Source organism: Mus caroli, unplaced genomic scaffold (genome assembly GCF_978045245.1).
Source record: "Mus caroli unplaced genomic scaffold, Mus_caroli_1 scaffold_8, whole genome shotgun sequence".
NCBI lineage: Eukaryota > Metazoa > Chordata > Mammalia > Rodentia > Muridae > Mus > Mus caroli.
Genome location: NW_028227263.1, coordinates 138,780,367 through 138,794,813, shown reverse-complemented (window position 1 = coordinate 138,794,813; position 14,447 = coordinate 138,780,367). Strand labels below are relative to the sequence as shown.

Genomic DNA, 14,447 nt, shown 5'->3' with positions numbered 1-14,447 from the left:
GGCCCCTTTAATCCCACCACACTTGGTGCAGAGACAGGCAGATCTCTGAGTTTGAGGCCAGCCTGCTTGGTCTACATAATTCTATGCTGGGCAGGAGGATAAAAGAATTCTTGGGAAAGCCCCGTTTCTTGGTAACTGCTGTCTCATCACTCTGATAGACAAAATGAAGGAACTCAAGTGTCTCTTCAGAATATCTCAGCCGGGCAGGGGTGCAATATTTTACCAGGGCCTGGATGTGGCACATGCCTTTTTTTTTTTTTTTTTTTTTTTTAATCCCAGCCCTTGGGAGGTAGAGGCAAGAGGATCTCTGAGTTGGAGGTCAGCCTGGTCTACTGAGCAAGTTCCAAGATGGCCAGAGTTACGCAGGAAAATCCTGTTTCAAAAACCAGAAGACATAAAACATAAACAACAAAAACGAATAATTCCATTCCTGCCAGGAGAGTTGTGCTATCATAAGTCTGAGTCCAAGTCACCTCCTGCCACCCTTATCCACAGCAGTTTTAGAGGTGGTCTCCTCCTTCCTGTGGAGGGGTGGTGCTTTGGGCATTCATTGGAGATAACTGCTATACCTTCTCTATTCAAAGGTCTGATTGATTGCAATCCTCAAGCCAAAGCAGAGATATTCTGGTCCCTTCTGAGGCCTTTCATTTGTATGCTATGCTAATCTTGAGGGTCTGTTTTTGCAACCCAGGTGTGGCAGTGCACTTGGGAGGCAGAGGCAGGAGGATTCTATGTGTTCACAGCCACCCTGGTCTATAGTGAGTTCCAGGACAGACAGAGCTACACGGTGAGACCCTGTCTCAAAAAAAACAAAGCAAAAACGACTGCTTTTACATCATCAGTTGTTATATCTGTGGATCTTAAGGCTTTCCCTCTGTCCCTTAGTACGTTCCTTTAGTGTTGTATATTAGGGTCTTTAGTTAGTTTCCTTTACCAATTCTAAGTTCAGGGGCTGGAGAAATGGTTCAGCTGTTAAGGTCCCAGCACCTAAATGGTGGCTCACAACCCTCTGTGACTGCAGTTCCAAGGGATCTGCTGTCCTCTTCTGGTATGTACGAGCACTGCAGGCATGTGGTGCACAGACAATACAAGCAGGCAAAACACCCATACACTAGGCAATAAAAATAGTAATAATTTTGAAGTCTATTATATAGCTTTCCTGGAACTGGCTATGTAGACCAGGTTAGCTTCAAGTCACATATACTCCTTCCTATCCTGGAATTAAAGGCATATGTGTCACCACAGCCAGCCTAAAAATAAATCTCTCTCGCTCTCTCTCTCTCTCTTTTTTTTTTTTTTTAGAAATTATAAAGTTTAGTATTTCTAGTTTTCACTTGGTATTAGACTGTCCTCGTCACACCTCTCATCTCTCCTTGCAAACACATCTCCATGCTTTGTTTCAGATTCCTGGGGATACAGGAGAATTCTGGGTGTATCTGCTCCACTAGATTTTGTTTGGTTTTATGCAGTGTTTGTTTTATTTTGTTTTGTTTTTACCCTAATCCTTTTGGTTTTGAGTCAAGGTCTTTCTATGTAGCCCTGGCTATCCTGGAACTCTATGTTGACCAGGCTGGCCTCAAACTCACAGAGATGGGCTACCTCCCAAGTGCTAGGATTCCAGGTGACTTGCCTGTGGAGTTTTTTTTTTTCTTTTTTAAATATATTTATTTATTTGTATATGCTGCGATCTTACACATCACAGCATGAGTGCATAGGGGAGAGAACAATCTGCAGGAGTCGCTCTCTCATTCCACCTCTGGGTGCAAGGGATCAGACTCAGGTCGTTAGGCTTGGCGGCAAGCCCCTTACTCACTGGACCATCTTGCCAGCTGTGTTTAGTTTTTTGACACCAGTCTAACATAGTCTTGGTTAGCCTCAGACTGACTCCCTTCTCTCTTTCCTTTCTCTTTCCCTGATCTCTTCTCTGCCTCCCACCCCATGCCCGTCTCATCGCATATCCCATTCTTGTCTCACGTCTGTCTGTTTCTTGGTTTAGCATCTCAAGTGCTGTAATTCTAGTGATACAATCACAATGCTTGAGAGAGAGAGAGAGAGAAACAGAGAGAGAGAGAGAGAGAGAGAGAGAGAAGGGATTGAATGAATGAGGGCCCTTTTGCATGCTGAGTGCCTTAAATGTGAGCCTTATCTTCAGTCCAAATATATGTTTGCTCTTTTACACTCCTTGATTATTACCATTGTAACCACTGCAGGACTTGGGTCTGCGTCTGGAATCTGCAATCAGAAAGCCAGCAGCACTTACAACTTTGACAAAAACTTCCATTGTCTCAGCCTCACCAGTGAAAAGAGCAGAAGCACCAGAGCCCAACACCACAGCATTTTACTTCTGGTACTTGGTGTTATCATTTCTATTGTTATGATAAAGCACTCTGACTGACAAACAAACAAACTTAGAGGAGAAAGGTCCACTTTAGTCCACAGTCACACAGTCACACAGTCTGTCACTGTAGGGAACTAGAAACAGCTGGCCATGTGATAGCCACAGCGTAAGGTAGAGAATGAATGCAGGCATAGGAGCTTGATGCCCAGCTATCTGTCTCTCCTCTTTTTTTTTTTCTTTCTTTTTTTTTTTTTTTAAAGATTTATTTATTATGTGTAAGTACACTGTAGCTGTCTTCAGACACTCCAGAAGAGGGCGCCATATCTCGTTACAGATGGTTGTGAGCCACCATGTGGTTGCTGGGATTTGAACTCTGGACCTTTGGAAGAGCAGTCGGGTGCTCTTACCCACTGAGCCATCTCACCAGCCCCTGTCTCTACTCTTAACTTAGTTTGGTTCCCCAGACCAGGGAGTAGTGCTACACACCCTTTCAAGCTGGGTCTTTCCACAGTAATTAAACAAGACAATCTCCCTGGGCCAACCTGATCTAGATAAAAATGCATTGAGACTCTCATTGATCATAGGTTGTGGCAAGGTTTCAAATAGAACTAACTGTCACAATTAACTTTGCAACAGGGGAGAGCTCCAATCGTGTTCTCCAGAGAATGGGCACAATTAAGGCTAAAGGGATGGTTCAATGGTAAAGAGCACATACTATCTTACAGAGGACTGGAGTTTAGTTTCTAGCCCCCCACACTGGGTAGTTAATAAATAACTGCCTGTAATTCTAGTTCTAGGGGAGCTGTTGTCCTCTTCTGGATTCTGAGGGCACTGCACATACATGCACAAATGCACACACATGCACAAATGCACACACACACACACACACACACACACACACATACACTTGATTTTTAGTAAAAGGATATAAGTAACTCCCAATTTTTATGAATTGTAATTAACAAACAAAAATTTAAATATTAAATTTTTCCATAGTAAGTTTTTGTTTTTTCCATAGTGTTTTACTTAAGGCATAAAGAGAAGACTAAAAGCTGATGGTGGTCAGTTAAGAGTTTAACCAACACCCCCCCCCCACCATTATAATAGATACATTTTGAGTTACAGTGCCTATGTGTGTTGTGTTTTTGTGTTTTGTTTTTAGATTGTGCATGCTTTTTTGTGAAGAAAGAATGGCTCACCTAAAGATAAATGGTTTGGTCCAGATCCGCAGCACAAACAGGAGCAAGCACACCAGGGCATCTCAGTGGAAAGAAGCAGTCATCGAAATAGTAGAAAGAAAACAGAAAGTTAATCTGGTGGTTTCTTTCAAATTGGAAGAAAGGAGAAGGGTGTTTCAGCTGGGTGATAATGTTACAGGCGTAGTGGTTAGTGGTGAGCTGGGACTGTATCATCTGGACTTAACTTTGAGAGACGACACATCCTTACTCATCGACAAGTTATCCTCTGCAGATGTTGAACATTTGAAATCATTCCTGGATTCGTCTACTCCATGTGAGTCCCAGCAGCCCATGGAGCCCATGAGTAGTCAGGATGACCTTGAAAGCAGTGATCCATTTTGCAGGGAGCACCAGGAGGCAGCCTGCGGATGCCTGAATACCACTCCAGAAAGTGGGACATCACTGTCCCGCAAGATGCCACTTTGTATGTCAAACACCACGGGCGGCCAAAAGAGAGGAGAAAAACAAGGCAGGAAGAGGAAGACTGAACCATCCTCATCCAGTGCAGAAGTGAACAAGGACATTCCCAAAGAAAATACTCCTGACCAAAAAAAGAAATCCAGGCGATATTATTCCAGGAACAGAGGCGGCAAAGCAGAGAAAGCTGTGACCTTAAGAGAACAAGAAAAGCGTACCAATTGGAAACTTGAACCTGCTTTCAATTCCAAATCCTATGGAAGGGCTAACCTAGATGGCACTATCCTTCCAATCGCGACATGCTCTGATGACAGAGATGTATCAATATTTGGACTGGAGATCATAACACATAACGGAGTCCAATCTCTTCCTGACCCTTACCTAAATCAACTAAAACGTGAAGGCTTCCCAAATTTGGGAAATACTTGTTACATGAATTCCATTTTACAATCTGTCTTTGGGATTCCAACCTTTGCAAAGGACTTACTCACTCAAGGCATCCCATGGGAGAAAGTCTCCTACGATGACCTTATCATGCCCTTAAGCCAGCTCCTTGTCTTGAAAGACATTCGGGATGTAGAGATCAAGGGGGAGTTACTCACCAGTGTAAAGAAGTCCATTTCCACAGTTGCAGACACATTCTCGGGCAATGAACAGAACGATGCCCATGAGTTTTTAAGTCTGTGTTTAGACCAGCTGAAACTGAACATGGAAAAAGTAAATGCCATGTGGGATACTGAGAGGAGAAACACATGTGCTGGGTCTGCTGGCGCCAAAAGGTTTGTTTGTCCCGTTGGTGCTAATTTTGAATTTGAGCTGCATAGCTCCATCATCTGTGAAGGCTGTGGTGAGGCTACTATCAAAACCGAAGTGAGTAATTACCTCTCCATTGACCTGCACCATGGGACAAAAACACACCCTCTATCAATTCAAAAGTCTTTCGATCTTTTCTTTACACCAGAAAAAATTGAGCATAACTGTGAGAAATGCAAGAACAAGAATTCTGTTCTCAAGTACACATTGAGGAGACTCCCCAGGGTCCTCATTGTTCATCTGAAACGCTACCAAGTTACCACTGACTTGTTGCCGGTAAAGAGTGAGCAGCCAGTTGAGATTTCTAAGTATTTAAATATATCTTCCCACTGCCATGAAAACAGGAAGCTACCATTTCCCTTGGCTAATACATCCCCAGATATCTCTCAAGGGATGATGCCTGGGATCTTCAACCAGTCAATGTCATCTAAGAAGGTGACTTCAGAATCCTGTGACCCCATGGTTCTACAGGTTGGATCCAGTGTAGATGCTGAAATACAAAGCTTCCAGATAATGTATGAGGATGAAGATGCAAGTGAGGAGCAGCAGCAGAGAGGCCTGGAAAGTGGTTCCATGCTGGAGCCAGAACTAGTGAAGACAGAAAACAGGATACTCAGACAAAAGACATCACTAGCAACTGACTCAATGATCGGTGACGGATACAGCTTTCTTCCTATGCTCTGTGAGCCTCTGAGCATCCAAGATCCAGGTCTTGCAGAGATGGGTCTTCAAGAGGTTCCAGAGAATCCAGAGTTTAAGAACTATGAGAAAATTAACATATATGGAAAGTCAGATGGCCGCACTGAGTTGTCAAAACTCTACCAGAATCATGGAAGTCGAATCAAGGGTTTGTTTCTACCGGCATCCCTTGCAAGTGTTAGTTCTCAGGAAGACCCAGAGAAGGACCTGAGTAGGTCTCCAGAATTGCAGGAAGATGACCCACATTCCTTTGCATTTGGTTCTGATGATTCCAAAGATGGGGAGATGGGAGATGATCTTCAGAATTACAGGCTCGTCAGTGTTGTCAGCCACTTTGGGAGCTCCCCAAATTCAGGCCATTACGTAAGTGATGTGTATGACTTTCAAAGGCAAGCCTGGCTCCTTTACAGTGATGTCCAAGTGTTCGAGAGTTCAGATCCCTCCATTCAGGAGAACAGGCTAAACAGCGGATACATCTTCTTTTACATGCATAATGAGATTTTTGAGGAACTGTTGAAAAAGGCATCTGAGTGCAAGGTTCTTAGCACATCTAAGGAGGAAAAGAGGGACATTGATTACTTCTCAACATTGCTTAACGGCCTTACATACATCCTGGAAGAATTCTAAATCCTGCCTAAAACGAAGAAGAGTCACATAGCTCAAGATGAAAACTTGGCATAAAACAATGAACGGACATATTAGAACAGAAACACAGGCCTTGCTGATGCAGGCTATGCACCATTCTTTCCTATAAGGCTAAATGGTGCTTTTCCTGTTTTGTGGTGGTTTTAATTTATTCACGGATGTTAAGAAAACTCATCATTTTGAGAGTACCATTTGTTAATGTAATAGGGGATCTGGAGAGATGGTGCAGTAGTTGAGAGTGCAAACTTCTCTCATAGAGGACCCAAGCTTGACTTCCCAATACCTATGTTAGGTATGAGCACATGTGTCCTTGGAGACAGGAGGCACGGGATCACCCGGAATGGGAATTACAAGTGATAGTAAGCTGCCTGACTTGGGTGCTGGGAACTGAACGTAGGTCTTCTGCAAGGACAGTTTCCACTTTTAAACACTAAGCCATCTCTTGGCTTTCATTCTAATTTTAGTGTGTGTGCTATCCGTATGAGCAAAGCATGATGCTTTTTAAACGTTGTTCTGAACCAATACAACACAGCAAGGAACCAATTACAAGTTCAAATGCTGGGGTTCAATGTCAGAAACAATACCAGTAGTTACTTAAAAGTTTGAGAAACATTTATTTAGTGTGTGGAGTGTCCTATTAAATTTTAGTGTATATAAATCGCTCATGTCATCCAGAGGTTCCTCGTTTTTTTTCCCCTAAATTCATATATGTTGTTGTTTTGTCAATTTATTAAAACCATTGTTTTCCATATGTGTTTGTGACTCATCGATGAGATCATATAGTTGCCCACCACCTGGTTTTGTGCTTCTCAGAATTACAGGGTACATTAAAGTTACACAGGAAGTAAAATAGATAGTATTTGCAAATTGAAAAGCACTCTAAGGACTCTGGGTAACCACCTGCCACCAAGCCCCATGACCCAACTCCACTGAGTTGCCTCTGCCCTCTAGGGAAGCTATCACATGAACACCCATAAACAGATGGATGAGTAAGATCTAACTTTCTAAAGGTTTACTCATTTACTGTGTGTGTATATATATATATATATATATATATATATATATATATATATATATATAAAAATATATAGTGTTCTGCCTTCTTGTAGGCCTACACATCAGAAGAGAGCACCAGATGTCATTATAGATGGTTATGAGCCACCATGAGGCTGTTGGGAATTGAGCTCAGGACTTCTAGAACAGCCAGTGCTCTTAACCCCTGAGCCATCTCTCTATCCCCTAAAATTTGTTTTTTTTTTGAAATCTCACTATATAGCTCTGGCTGGCTTGGGACTTTGTACAGATCAGGCTACCCCTAAACTCAAGAGATTTGTCCTGCCTCTTGGGTGATGGTATTGAAGATCTGCACCACCATGCCTAACACAATAAAAATTTTAAAGCACTTTAAAGTGCCAAATATACTTGTTAAGATTTAAATCAGGATTGACATGAGAAAATGGGGTGGTTCAAGGTAGAGGATAAGGATTAGACTGTCCTGCAGGTGAGAGCTTCGTTAGAAAATAGTAATACCACAAACAGCATAGTGGGATTCTAAAGAGAACCTTCAGCTCACAAGAGAAAGCAAGGTTCCCCTTAATTTCCAAGAGCCCCATGCCATAGAGCAGTTAAAGAGTAGTGCATGCTTTCCCTTGATTCTGGGCTGCAAGAGGAAGGCAACAATAAGTTGGTGTCACTGTCTACATGGTGTGTAGCCTGATCTGAGACACCAGCACCACATCTAATAGTGTTTCAAACACGAAAGAAATAGTACAGAGTCACTTTCAAGGCTCTAGGGAGATAGTTCAGTAGGAAAGGGTCATGTGCAAGCGTGGGGACTTGAGTTCAAATCCCCAGCACCCACTTAAGGTGGTCATGGGCATAGATGGCCATGACTGTAGCATTGGACAGCAAAGGCAGATTTCGGAACTCACTAGCCAACCAGCAGCCAAAATGGTAAGAGTATGGCTCAGTGAGATTGTATTTAAAAATGGAAAGTGGAGGAAGAGAGCACTGGGTATCTTCTGGCTTTCACATGTGCATGCATCCATGTGCAAACCATCGTACAAGTGTTATTTCCCACATTCCTCTTTGGGCCTGGAGAAATGATTAAGATTACTTTCTGCTCTTTCAGAGGCCCCAGGTTCAATTCCTAGTATCCACATGGGTTCACACCATCTGTACCTTCAGTTCCAGAGGATCAACTGGCCTCTTCTGGCTTTGTAGTATGCAGACAAAACACCTACATGTATTAAAAACATTGCTTCAATTTTTACCTTCAAAGGGGTACCATATATTCATAGCCTGTGGCTAGTCTTAAAAAGCTTATAAAATTCACAGTGTTAATATACTATATAAGAGCATGTACAAAAGTTTAGAACATTTTGAGGTTATAAGAAAAATACTAGCCAGGCGTGGTGGCGCACGCCTTTAATCCCAGCACTCGGGAGGCAGAGGCAGGCGGATTTCTGAGTTCGAGGCCAGCCTGGTCTACAAAGTGAGTTCCAGGACAGCCAGGGCTACACAGAGAAACCCTGTCTCGAAAAACCAAAAAAAAAAAAAAAAAAAAAAAAAAAAAAAAAAAAAAAAGAAAAATACTAGTTGGAGAGAGAGATGCTCAGGCTTAAGAGCACTGGCTGCTCCTCCAGATGGACCCAGGTTCAATTCCCAGTACCCACATGGGAGCTCATAACTCTCTAGAACTCTAGTTCCAAGTGATCTGACACCCTCACACAGACACGCACGCACGTCAAACATCAATGCACACAAAATAAATGTATATAAATTAGTTAAAAAGAAAACATCTAATTTGGGTTGGTGAAATGGCTGAGCTGTTAAGAACACTGGGAGCTTTTTCAGAGGTCCTGAGTTCAATTCCCAGCCACTATATGGTGGCTCAGGACCATCTATAAAGGGATCTGATGCCGTCTTTGGTAAGTAGGTATACATGCAGACAGCACTCCTACATTAAATAAGTTAATTAAATAAACACTAAAAGCCTGGTAATTTGTAAAATATGGGGCAAAATTAAGTGAGGCTGATTTATTTGGGGGAAAAGATTAGTCTAGAACAGCAGTTCTCAGGTTCTGGGTTGCTACCCCTTTGGGTGGGGGTTAAAGGACCTTTTCGCAGGAGATCACATATGAGATAGGCAGTATGTTGAGAGCAAGCAAAAGAAACTTACTTTAAATACTTCCACTTCATTTTCAGACTCCATTTAATCATAGGGAGAAACTAAGTTCAAGCTCCCAGGCCGTAGGGAAGCTGGGGACTTCCCACGAGCTGAACAGCTTCTATTATGGGGAAACAGTTGTCTGAGTTCAAACAGCTCAAGAACAACTCCATCTTGCTGGCAGAGTCATACATACTAAGTTCATGTTCCCAGGTCCAGGAACCTACTCCTAACCTGTTTGGTGAAAACTCCCTTGCTCAATCCCTTGTGTCAAAATATGGTAGAGTAATGCTACAGCCTACCCCGTCCCCCTCGAGTTGTGGTCTTGTCCTTTAAATAAATATGTTGTACAATTTCTCTTCTGGTCGCAGTTCAGCTTCTGAGTCTGTTCTTTGGCTGTGATTGATCAGTAGTGGCTTAATTACAATAAATGTTTTTCATCTGCATTGGTCTGCTGTTTGAGTCATTGGATTTACGTTGTGTTTAATCGTACTCCACAACACATGAGAGATTTACATTACGATACATAACAGTAGCAAAATTACTTATGAAGCAGCAACAAAAATGATTTTATGGTTGGGGATCACCACAACATGAGGAACATGGGTTGCAGCATTAAGAAATGTTGAGAACCATGGCTCTAGAACATGCTTACAATTAAAAAATAATAATTCTTTTTTAGCAGTTAAAAGATTTTTTTTAAGTGTCAGGGAACTGAGGACATAACTCCTTTGGTAGAGTGCTTATCTAACATAAAGGAAGTTCTGGGCCCTATCCTCACCACCACATAAGCCAGGTGTAATGGTGACATAAACCTATAATCACAGCATTTAGGAGATGGAGAGGGAGGACAAAGAGTTCAAGGTTTTATAGTGAGTTTGAGGCCAGTTAGGGCTATATAGACTCCATATCAAAACCACGGGACGAGGGGTGAGGGGGGTGGTTCAGCAGGTCAAGGACCTTGCTGCCAAGGCTAACAATCTGAGTTTGATCCCAGGGGCACTTATGAGGAAAGCAGAGCACTGATTCCCACGAGTAGTCCTGCCTTCTGACCTCTATGTGCTACCTCCAAATAAATAAAAAATGTAATTCAAAGGAAAAAAATAAAAACAGGCTGGGTGTAGTAGTGGCACACACCTTTTCTTTTTTTGGTTTTTGGGGTTTTTTTTTTTTTTTTTTTTTTTTTTTTTTTTTTTTTTTTTTTTTTTTTTGGTTTTTCGAGACTGGGTTTCTCTGTGTAGCCCTGGCTGTCCTGGAACTCACTTTGTAGACCAGGCTGGCCTTGAACTCAAAAATCTGCCTGGCTCTGCCTCCTGAGTGCTGGGATTAAAGGCGTGTACCACCACGCCCGGCTAATAGCCAGATGTTTTAGCACGTGCCTATAATCTCAGTTTTCGGGAGGCAGATTCCAGGCTAACCCAGGTTAACATGAGACCATCCTCTCTACCATAAATCCTACAAAGGACTAATTCAAGATGTTATCTTCTGGCTACTTTACCTTCCAGAGTCTTGTGTGACCTTGGCTTTGCAAGTCACACTTATAGGAGACTTGGCAAATCAGAAGTGACCAAAATCCTGCAGCAGATTACTTTCTTCCAGAGGTTCCAAGTTACATTTCCAGCAACCACAACCACCTGTAATGGGATCTGATGTTCTCTTCTGGTATGTCTGAAGATAGTGACAGTGTACCCATATACATAAATAAATTTTAAAAACCAAAACAACAACAACAACAAAAAACCAGAAAAACAAAATCTGGAAACCAATTGGTTTTGGATACATTTGGTTTACTGGCATCTCTTCAGTCACGTTTGTCAAAAGGCACTGTATAAATATTTGCTGAATGGCAGGCATAGTGTCGTGTATTTGAAGCCCCATATACTAAGGAGGCTGAGACAAGAGGATCACCTGAGCCCAGAAGTTCAAATCCAGACTAGGTAATATAAGATTCCATTTCAAAAACATCAAACCAGGGGCTGAAGAGATGGCATAAGAGCTAAGAGCATTGTCTGCTCTTCCAGAGGACTTAGGTTCAATTCCCAGCATCCACGTGGCCATCCACAGGTGGAGATCTGATACCTTCTGCTGGCTTCCATGTGTACCAGACACACATGTGGCACAGACATACATACATGCAAGCAAAACACAAACACACACACACATATAAAATACATACATAAATTTAAAAAAAATAGCAAACCAGGGGCTGAAAAGATGGCTTAGCATTTAGGAGCACTTGCTGCTCTTCCAGAAGAATAAAGTCAAGTCACACCACCCAATTTAGGCCACTCACAATCACTTGTAACTTACTGGCACCTGATGTCATCTGGCTTCCCCAGGCACCTGCACACACATGGCACACATATATACACATACACTTAAAAAAGACAAAACAAGCATTTATGAATAAATGGGTTAAACCTATCCTTAAAAAGATAGTCACTGTGAGCTTAAGCACTCTGTGTTCTCTGTGATAGACTCCGTGATGGACAAAATGCTAGAACATTTTGCAGTCAATGTTCGGGAGGAGTATTCCATGCTATCCTATAACGGGACAGTTTCCTGTATTTTTTTGAAGTGCTCAAAGTCCCTATGGGTGTGAATTCTTTTTTTGGTGTCCGCCAAGATATGACTTGTCAGCAAAGGCCTTTCCATACATAGAGCGTTTATAAGGTTTTCTGCCCAGTACGGAGCTTTTTATGGAGATCCAGCTGAAGAATTTCCCACATTCATTACACTCGTAGGCTCTCTCCACTGTGAATTTTCTGATGCAAGTGGAGGTTTGACTTCAGAGTAAAGGCTTTCCCACATATACTACAGTCATAGGATTTTTTTCCCCAGTGTGGAGTTTTTCATGTTGAGTAATTTTTTTCTTCTGCACAAAAGCCCTGTCACAGAGGTGATACTTGTAAGCCTTCACCCCAGCATGCATTCTCTCATGAACATTTGCTTTCTGGGCAAAAGCCTTCTCACACAGCCCACATTGTAAGGTTTCTCTCCTGTGTGTGTTCTCTGGTGTTTCATAAGAGCAGACTTGCAAATGAACGACTTTGTACAGTCTTTGCACTGGTACGACTTCTGCTTCTTGTGAGTGATTTTATGTGGGCTGAAGGTTGAGTTCTGTTTGAAGGACTTGCCACACACTCACTCATAGGCTTTCTCCTCCTGTGGATCTTCTTATGCTTACTGTAAGATGACACCCGGGAGGAGGCTTTCCCACAAGCTTCACACTTACAGGCTTTCTCTTTAGTACGGGTTTTCCGAGGCTGAACAAGACTGGTCCTCTGCCTGTAGGTGACTTTCCTCTTTGAATGAGTTTTCTGATGTTCAGTCAGGTCCCACAGTGTTTTGAACGTTTGTACACATTCAGTGCATTTAAAGGATCTCTCCCCAATATGGATCTTCATATGCCTCTGAAGGCGTGGCTTTGAGTTGAGTAACTTTCCACAGGCATCACATTCAAATTGTATTTCCAGAGATTTGCATGAATTAGGGCCAAGTGATTTTCTATATTCCTGAGAATTGCTTTTTACACAGCACTTACTATCAAAAATGATGTCTAAAATGACTTCCAAGTATACTGTACACTGAGATCCTGATTCCGTGTACAGTATGATGGTTGAAGGAACATCATCGTTGCTTGGGAGAAACATTTTCTCATGTGTGGTACCTTTTTTGTTTAGTAAACATTTTCTTGTGGCCTGATACAACTCCTCTTTTTAGACTCGCCCCATACTCATGGACATTCCAACCTGCCTTCAACATCGTGGTCTTTTGGATTACAGAGAATGTTCCGTGAGAAACTCTCCACTCTTGTTATTTGAAATACATATGTTACAAATCACTGAGTGGGGCCATTCTGGTCTTAGGGAATTAGACCAGTGAGAGAGTGGCTGATCAGCTATGTGCCACCAAGCAGGTGGGCACTCAGGGACAACTGCCACTAGTACTAGTCAAGAGATTTTGACAGAAGCTAAACAGATATCCTTTTCTGTACTCACATGAATAATTAAAAATAAAATAAATCAAGACTAGAGAGATGGTTCAGCAGTTAATAACACTTGTTGGTCTTCCAGAGGATCCCAGGTTAGCTCCAAGTACTCACCTCAGGTGGCTTACAATGCCTATAAGCCCAGATCCAGGGGATCTGATGCCCCTCTTATAGCTTTCACATGCAACTGGATACACATGGCATACACACACACACACACACACACACACACATTTCAGAAAAATTATCTTTAAATAAAAAACAATAAAATGGGCTGGAGAGATGGCTCAGCGGTTAAGAGCACTGACTGCTCTTCCAAAGGTCCTAAGTTCAAATCCCAGTAACCATATGGTGACTCACAACCATCCGTCATGAGATCTGACGCCCCCTTCTGGTATGTCTGAAGACAACTATAGTGTACTTAGATATAATAATAATAAATAAATCTAAAAGAAAAAAAAATAGCAAAAGGGCTGTGGAGATGGCTGTACAAGGGTTAGGACCTGAGTCTGGGTCTGTAGAACTCAGGTAAAAATAGACATGGTAGGGACACGTCTGTAATGTCAGCAGAGCAGAGACAGGAGAAACCTGGAAGGCTCTGCTGTACTTGGTAGTGAACAAGAGACACTGTCTTAAGTAAGGTGGAAGGATAAAATGAGGCTTGACTTCCAAGGTTGTCAAGCTCTGACTTCCACCTGGTATATACCATGATGTGAACAAGCCCCCAGGCACACACACATGGATATACAAGTCAGGCTGACAGACAGACAGACAGACAGACAGACACACACACACATGAAAATACGGGAAAAACAATAAAACAACAACAAAACCTGGTACCACACTCCTTTCCTGCTTCATCCTAATCCTGGCTCACGTAGGATACCCCAAAAGTTAAAAGCGGTCTGGAAGCTAATCTGCTCACCCTCAAGCAGGTGCTTGTGTATTTCAGACTTCAGGCAGTCATCTCTGTCACTCACAGAGGCCAGAGTGCTGAAGTTCTCCAATATCACATCCTTATACACGTTTCTCTGCTCAGTGTTCAGCCCCTGCCACTCCTCTGGGGTGAAGCTCACAGTGATGTCCTCTAAGGTCACTCTCCCCTGTAATAGCAAATTCCCCTTCTGTAGAAACTTG

The 14,447-nt window shown here is 42.4% G+C and overlaps 2 protein-coding genes across 2 annotated transcripts in view; both read left to right on the top strand.

Annotated features, from left to right (window-relative positions):
• The window catches only part of LOC110297661 (ubiquitin carboxyl-terminal hydrolase 29), a 319,430-nt gene extending 315,795 nt beyond the window's left edge, over positions 1-3,635 (top strand). Inside the window, exons 9-10 of the mRNA XM_085842367.1 lie at positions 2,211-2,347; positions 3,501-3,635. Of these exons, the coding sequence (XP_085698493.1) occupies positions 2,211-2,347; position 3,501 (138 nt within the window). The 3' untranslated portion in view covers positions 3,502-3,635. The remainder of the gene's footprint in view (positions 1-2,210; positions 2,348-3,500) is intronic.
• On the top strand, positions 3,508-6,149 carry LOC147003714 (ubiquitin carboxyl-terminal hydrolase 29). Its single transcript, XM_085842368.1, has one exon. The coding sequence runs from the start codon at positions 3,508-3,510 to the stop codon at positions 6,130-6,132; it is 2,625 nt and encodes an 874-aa protein (XP_085698494.1). The 3' UTR covers positions 6,133-6,149.
• Positions 6,150-14,447: the final 8,298 nt, after the last annotated feature.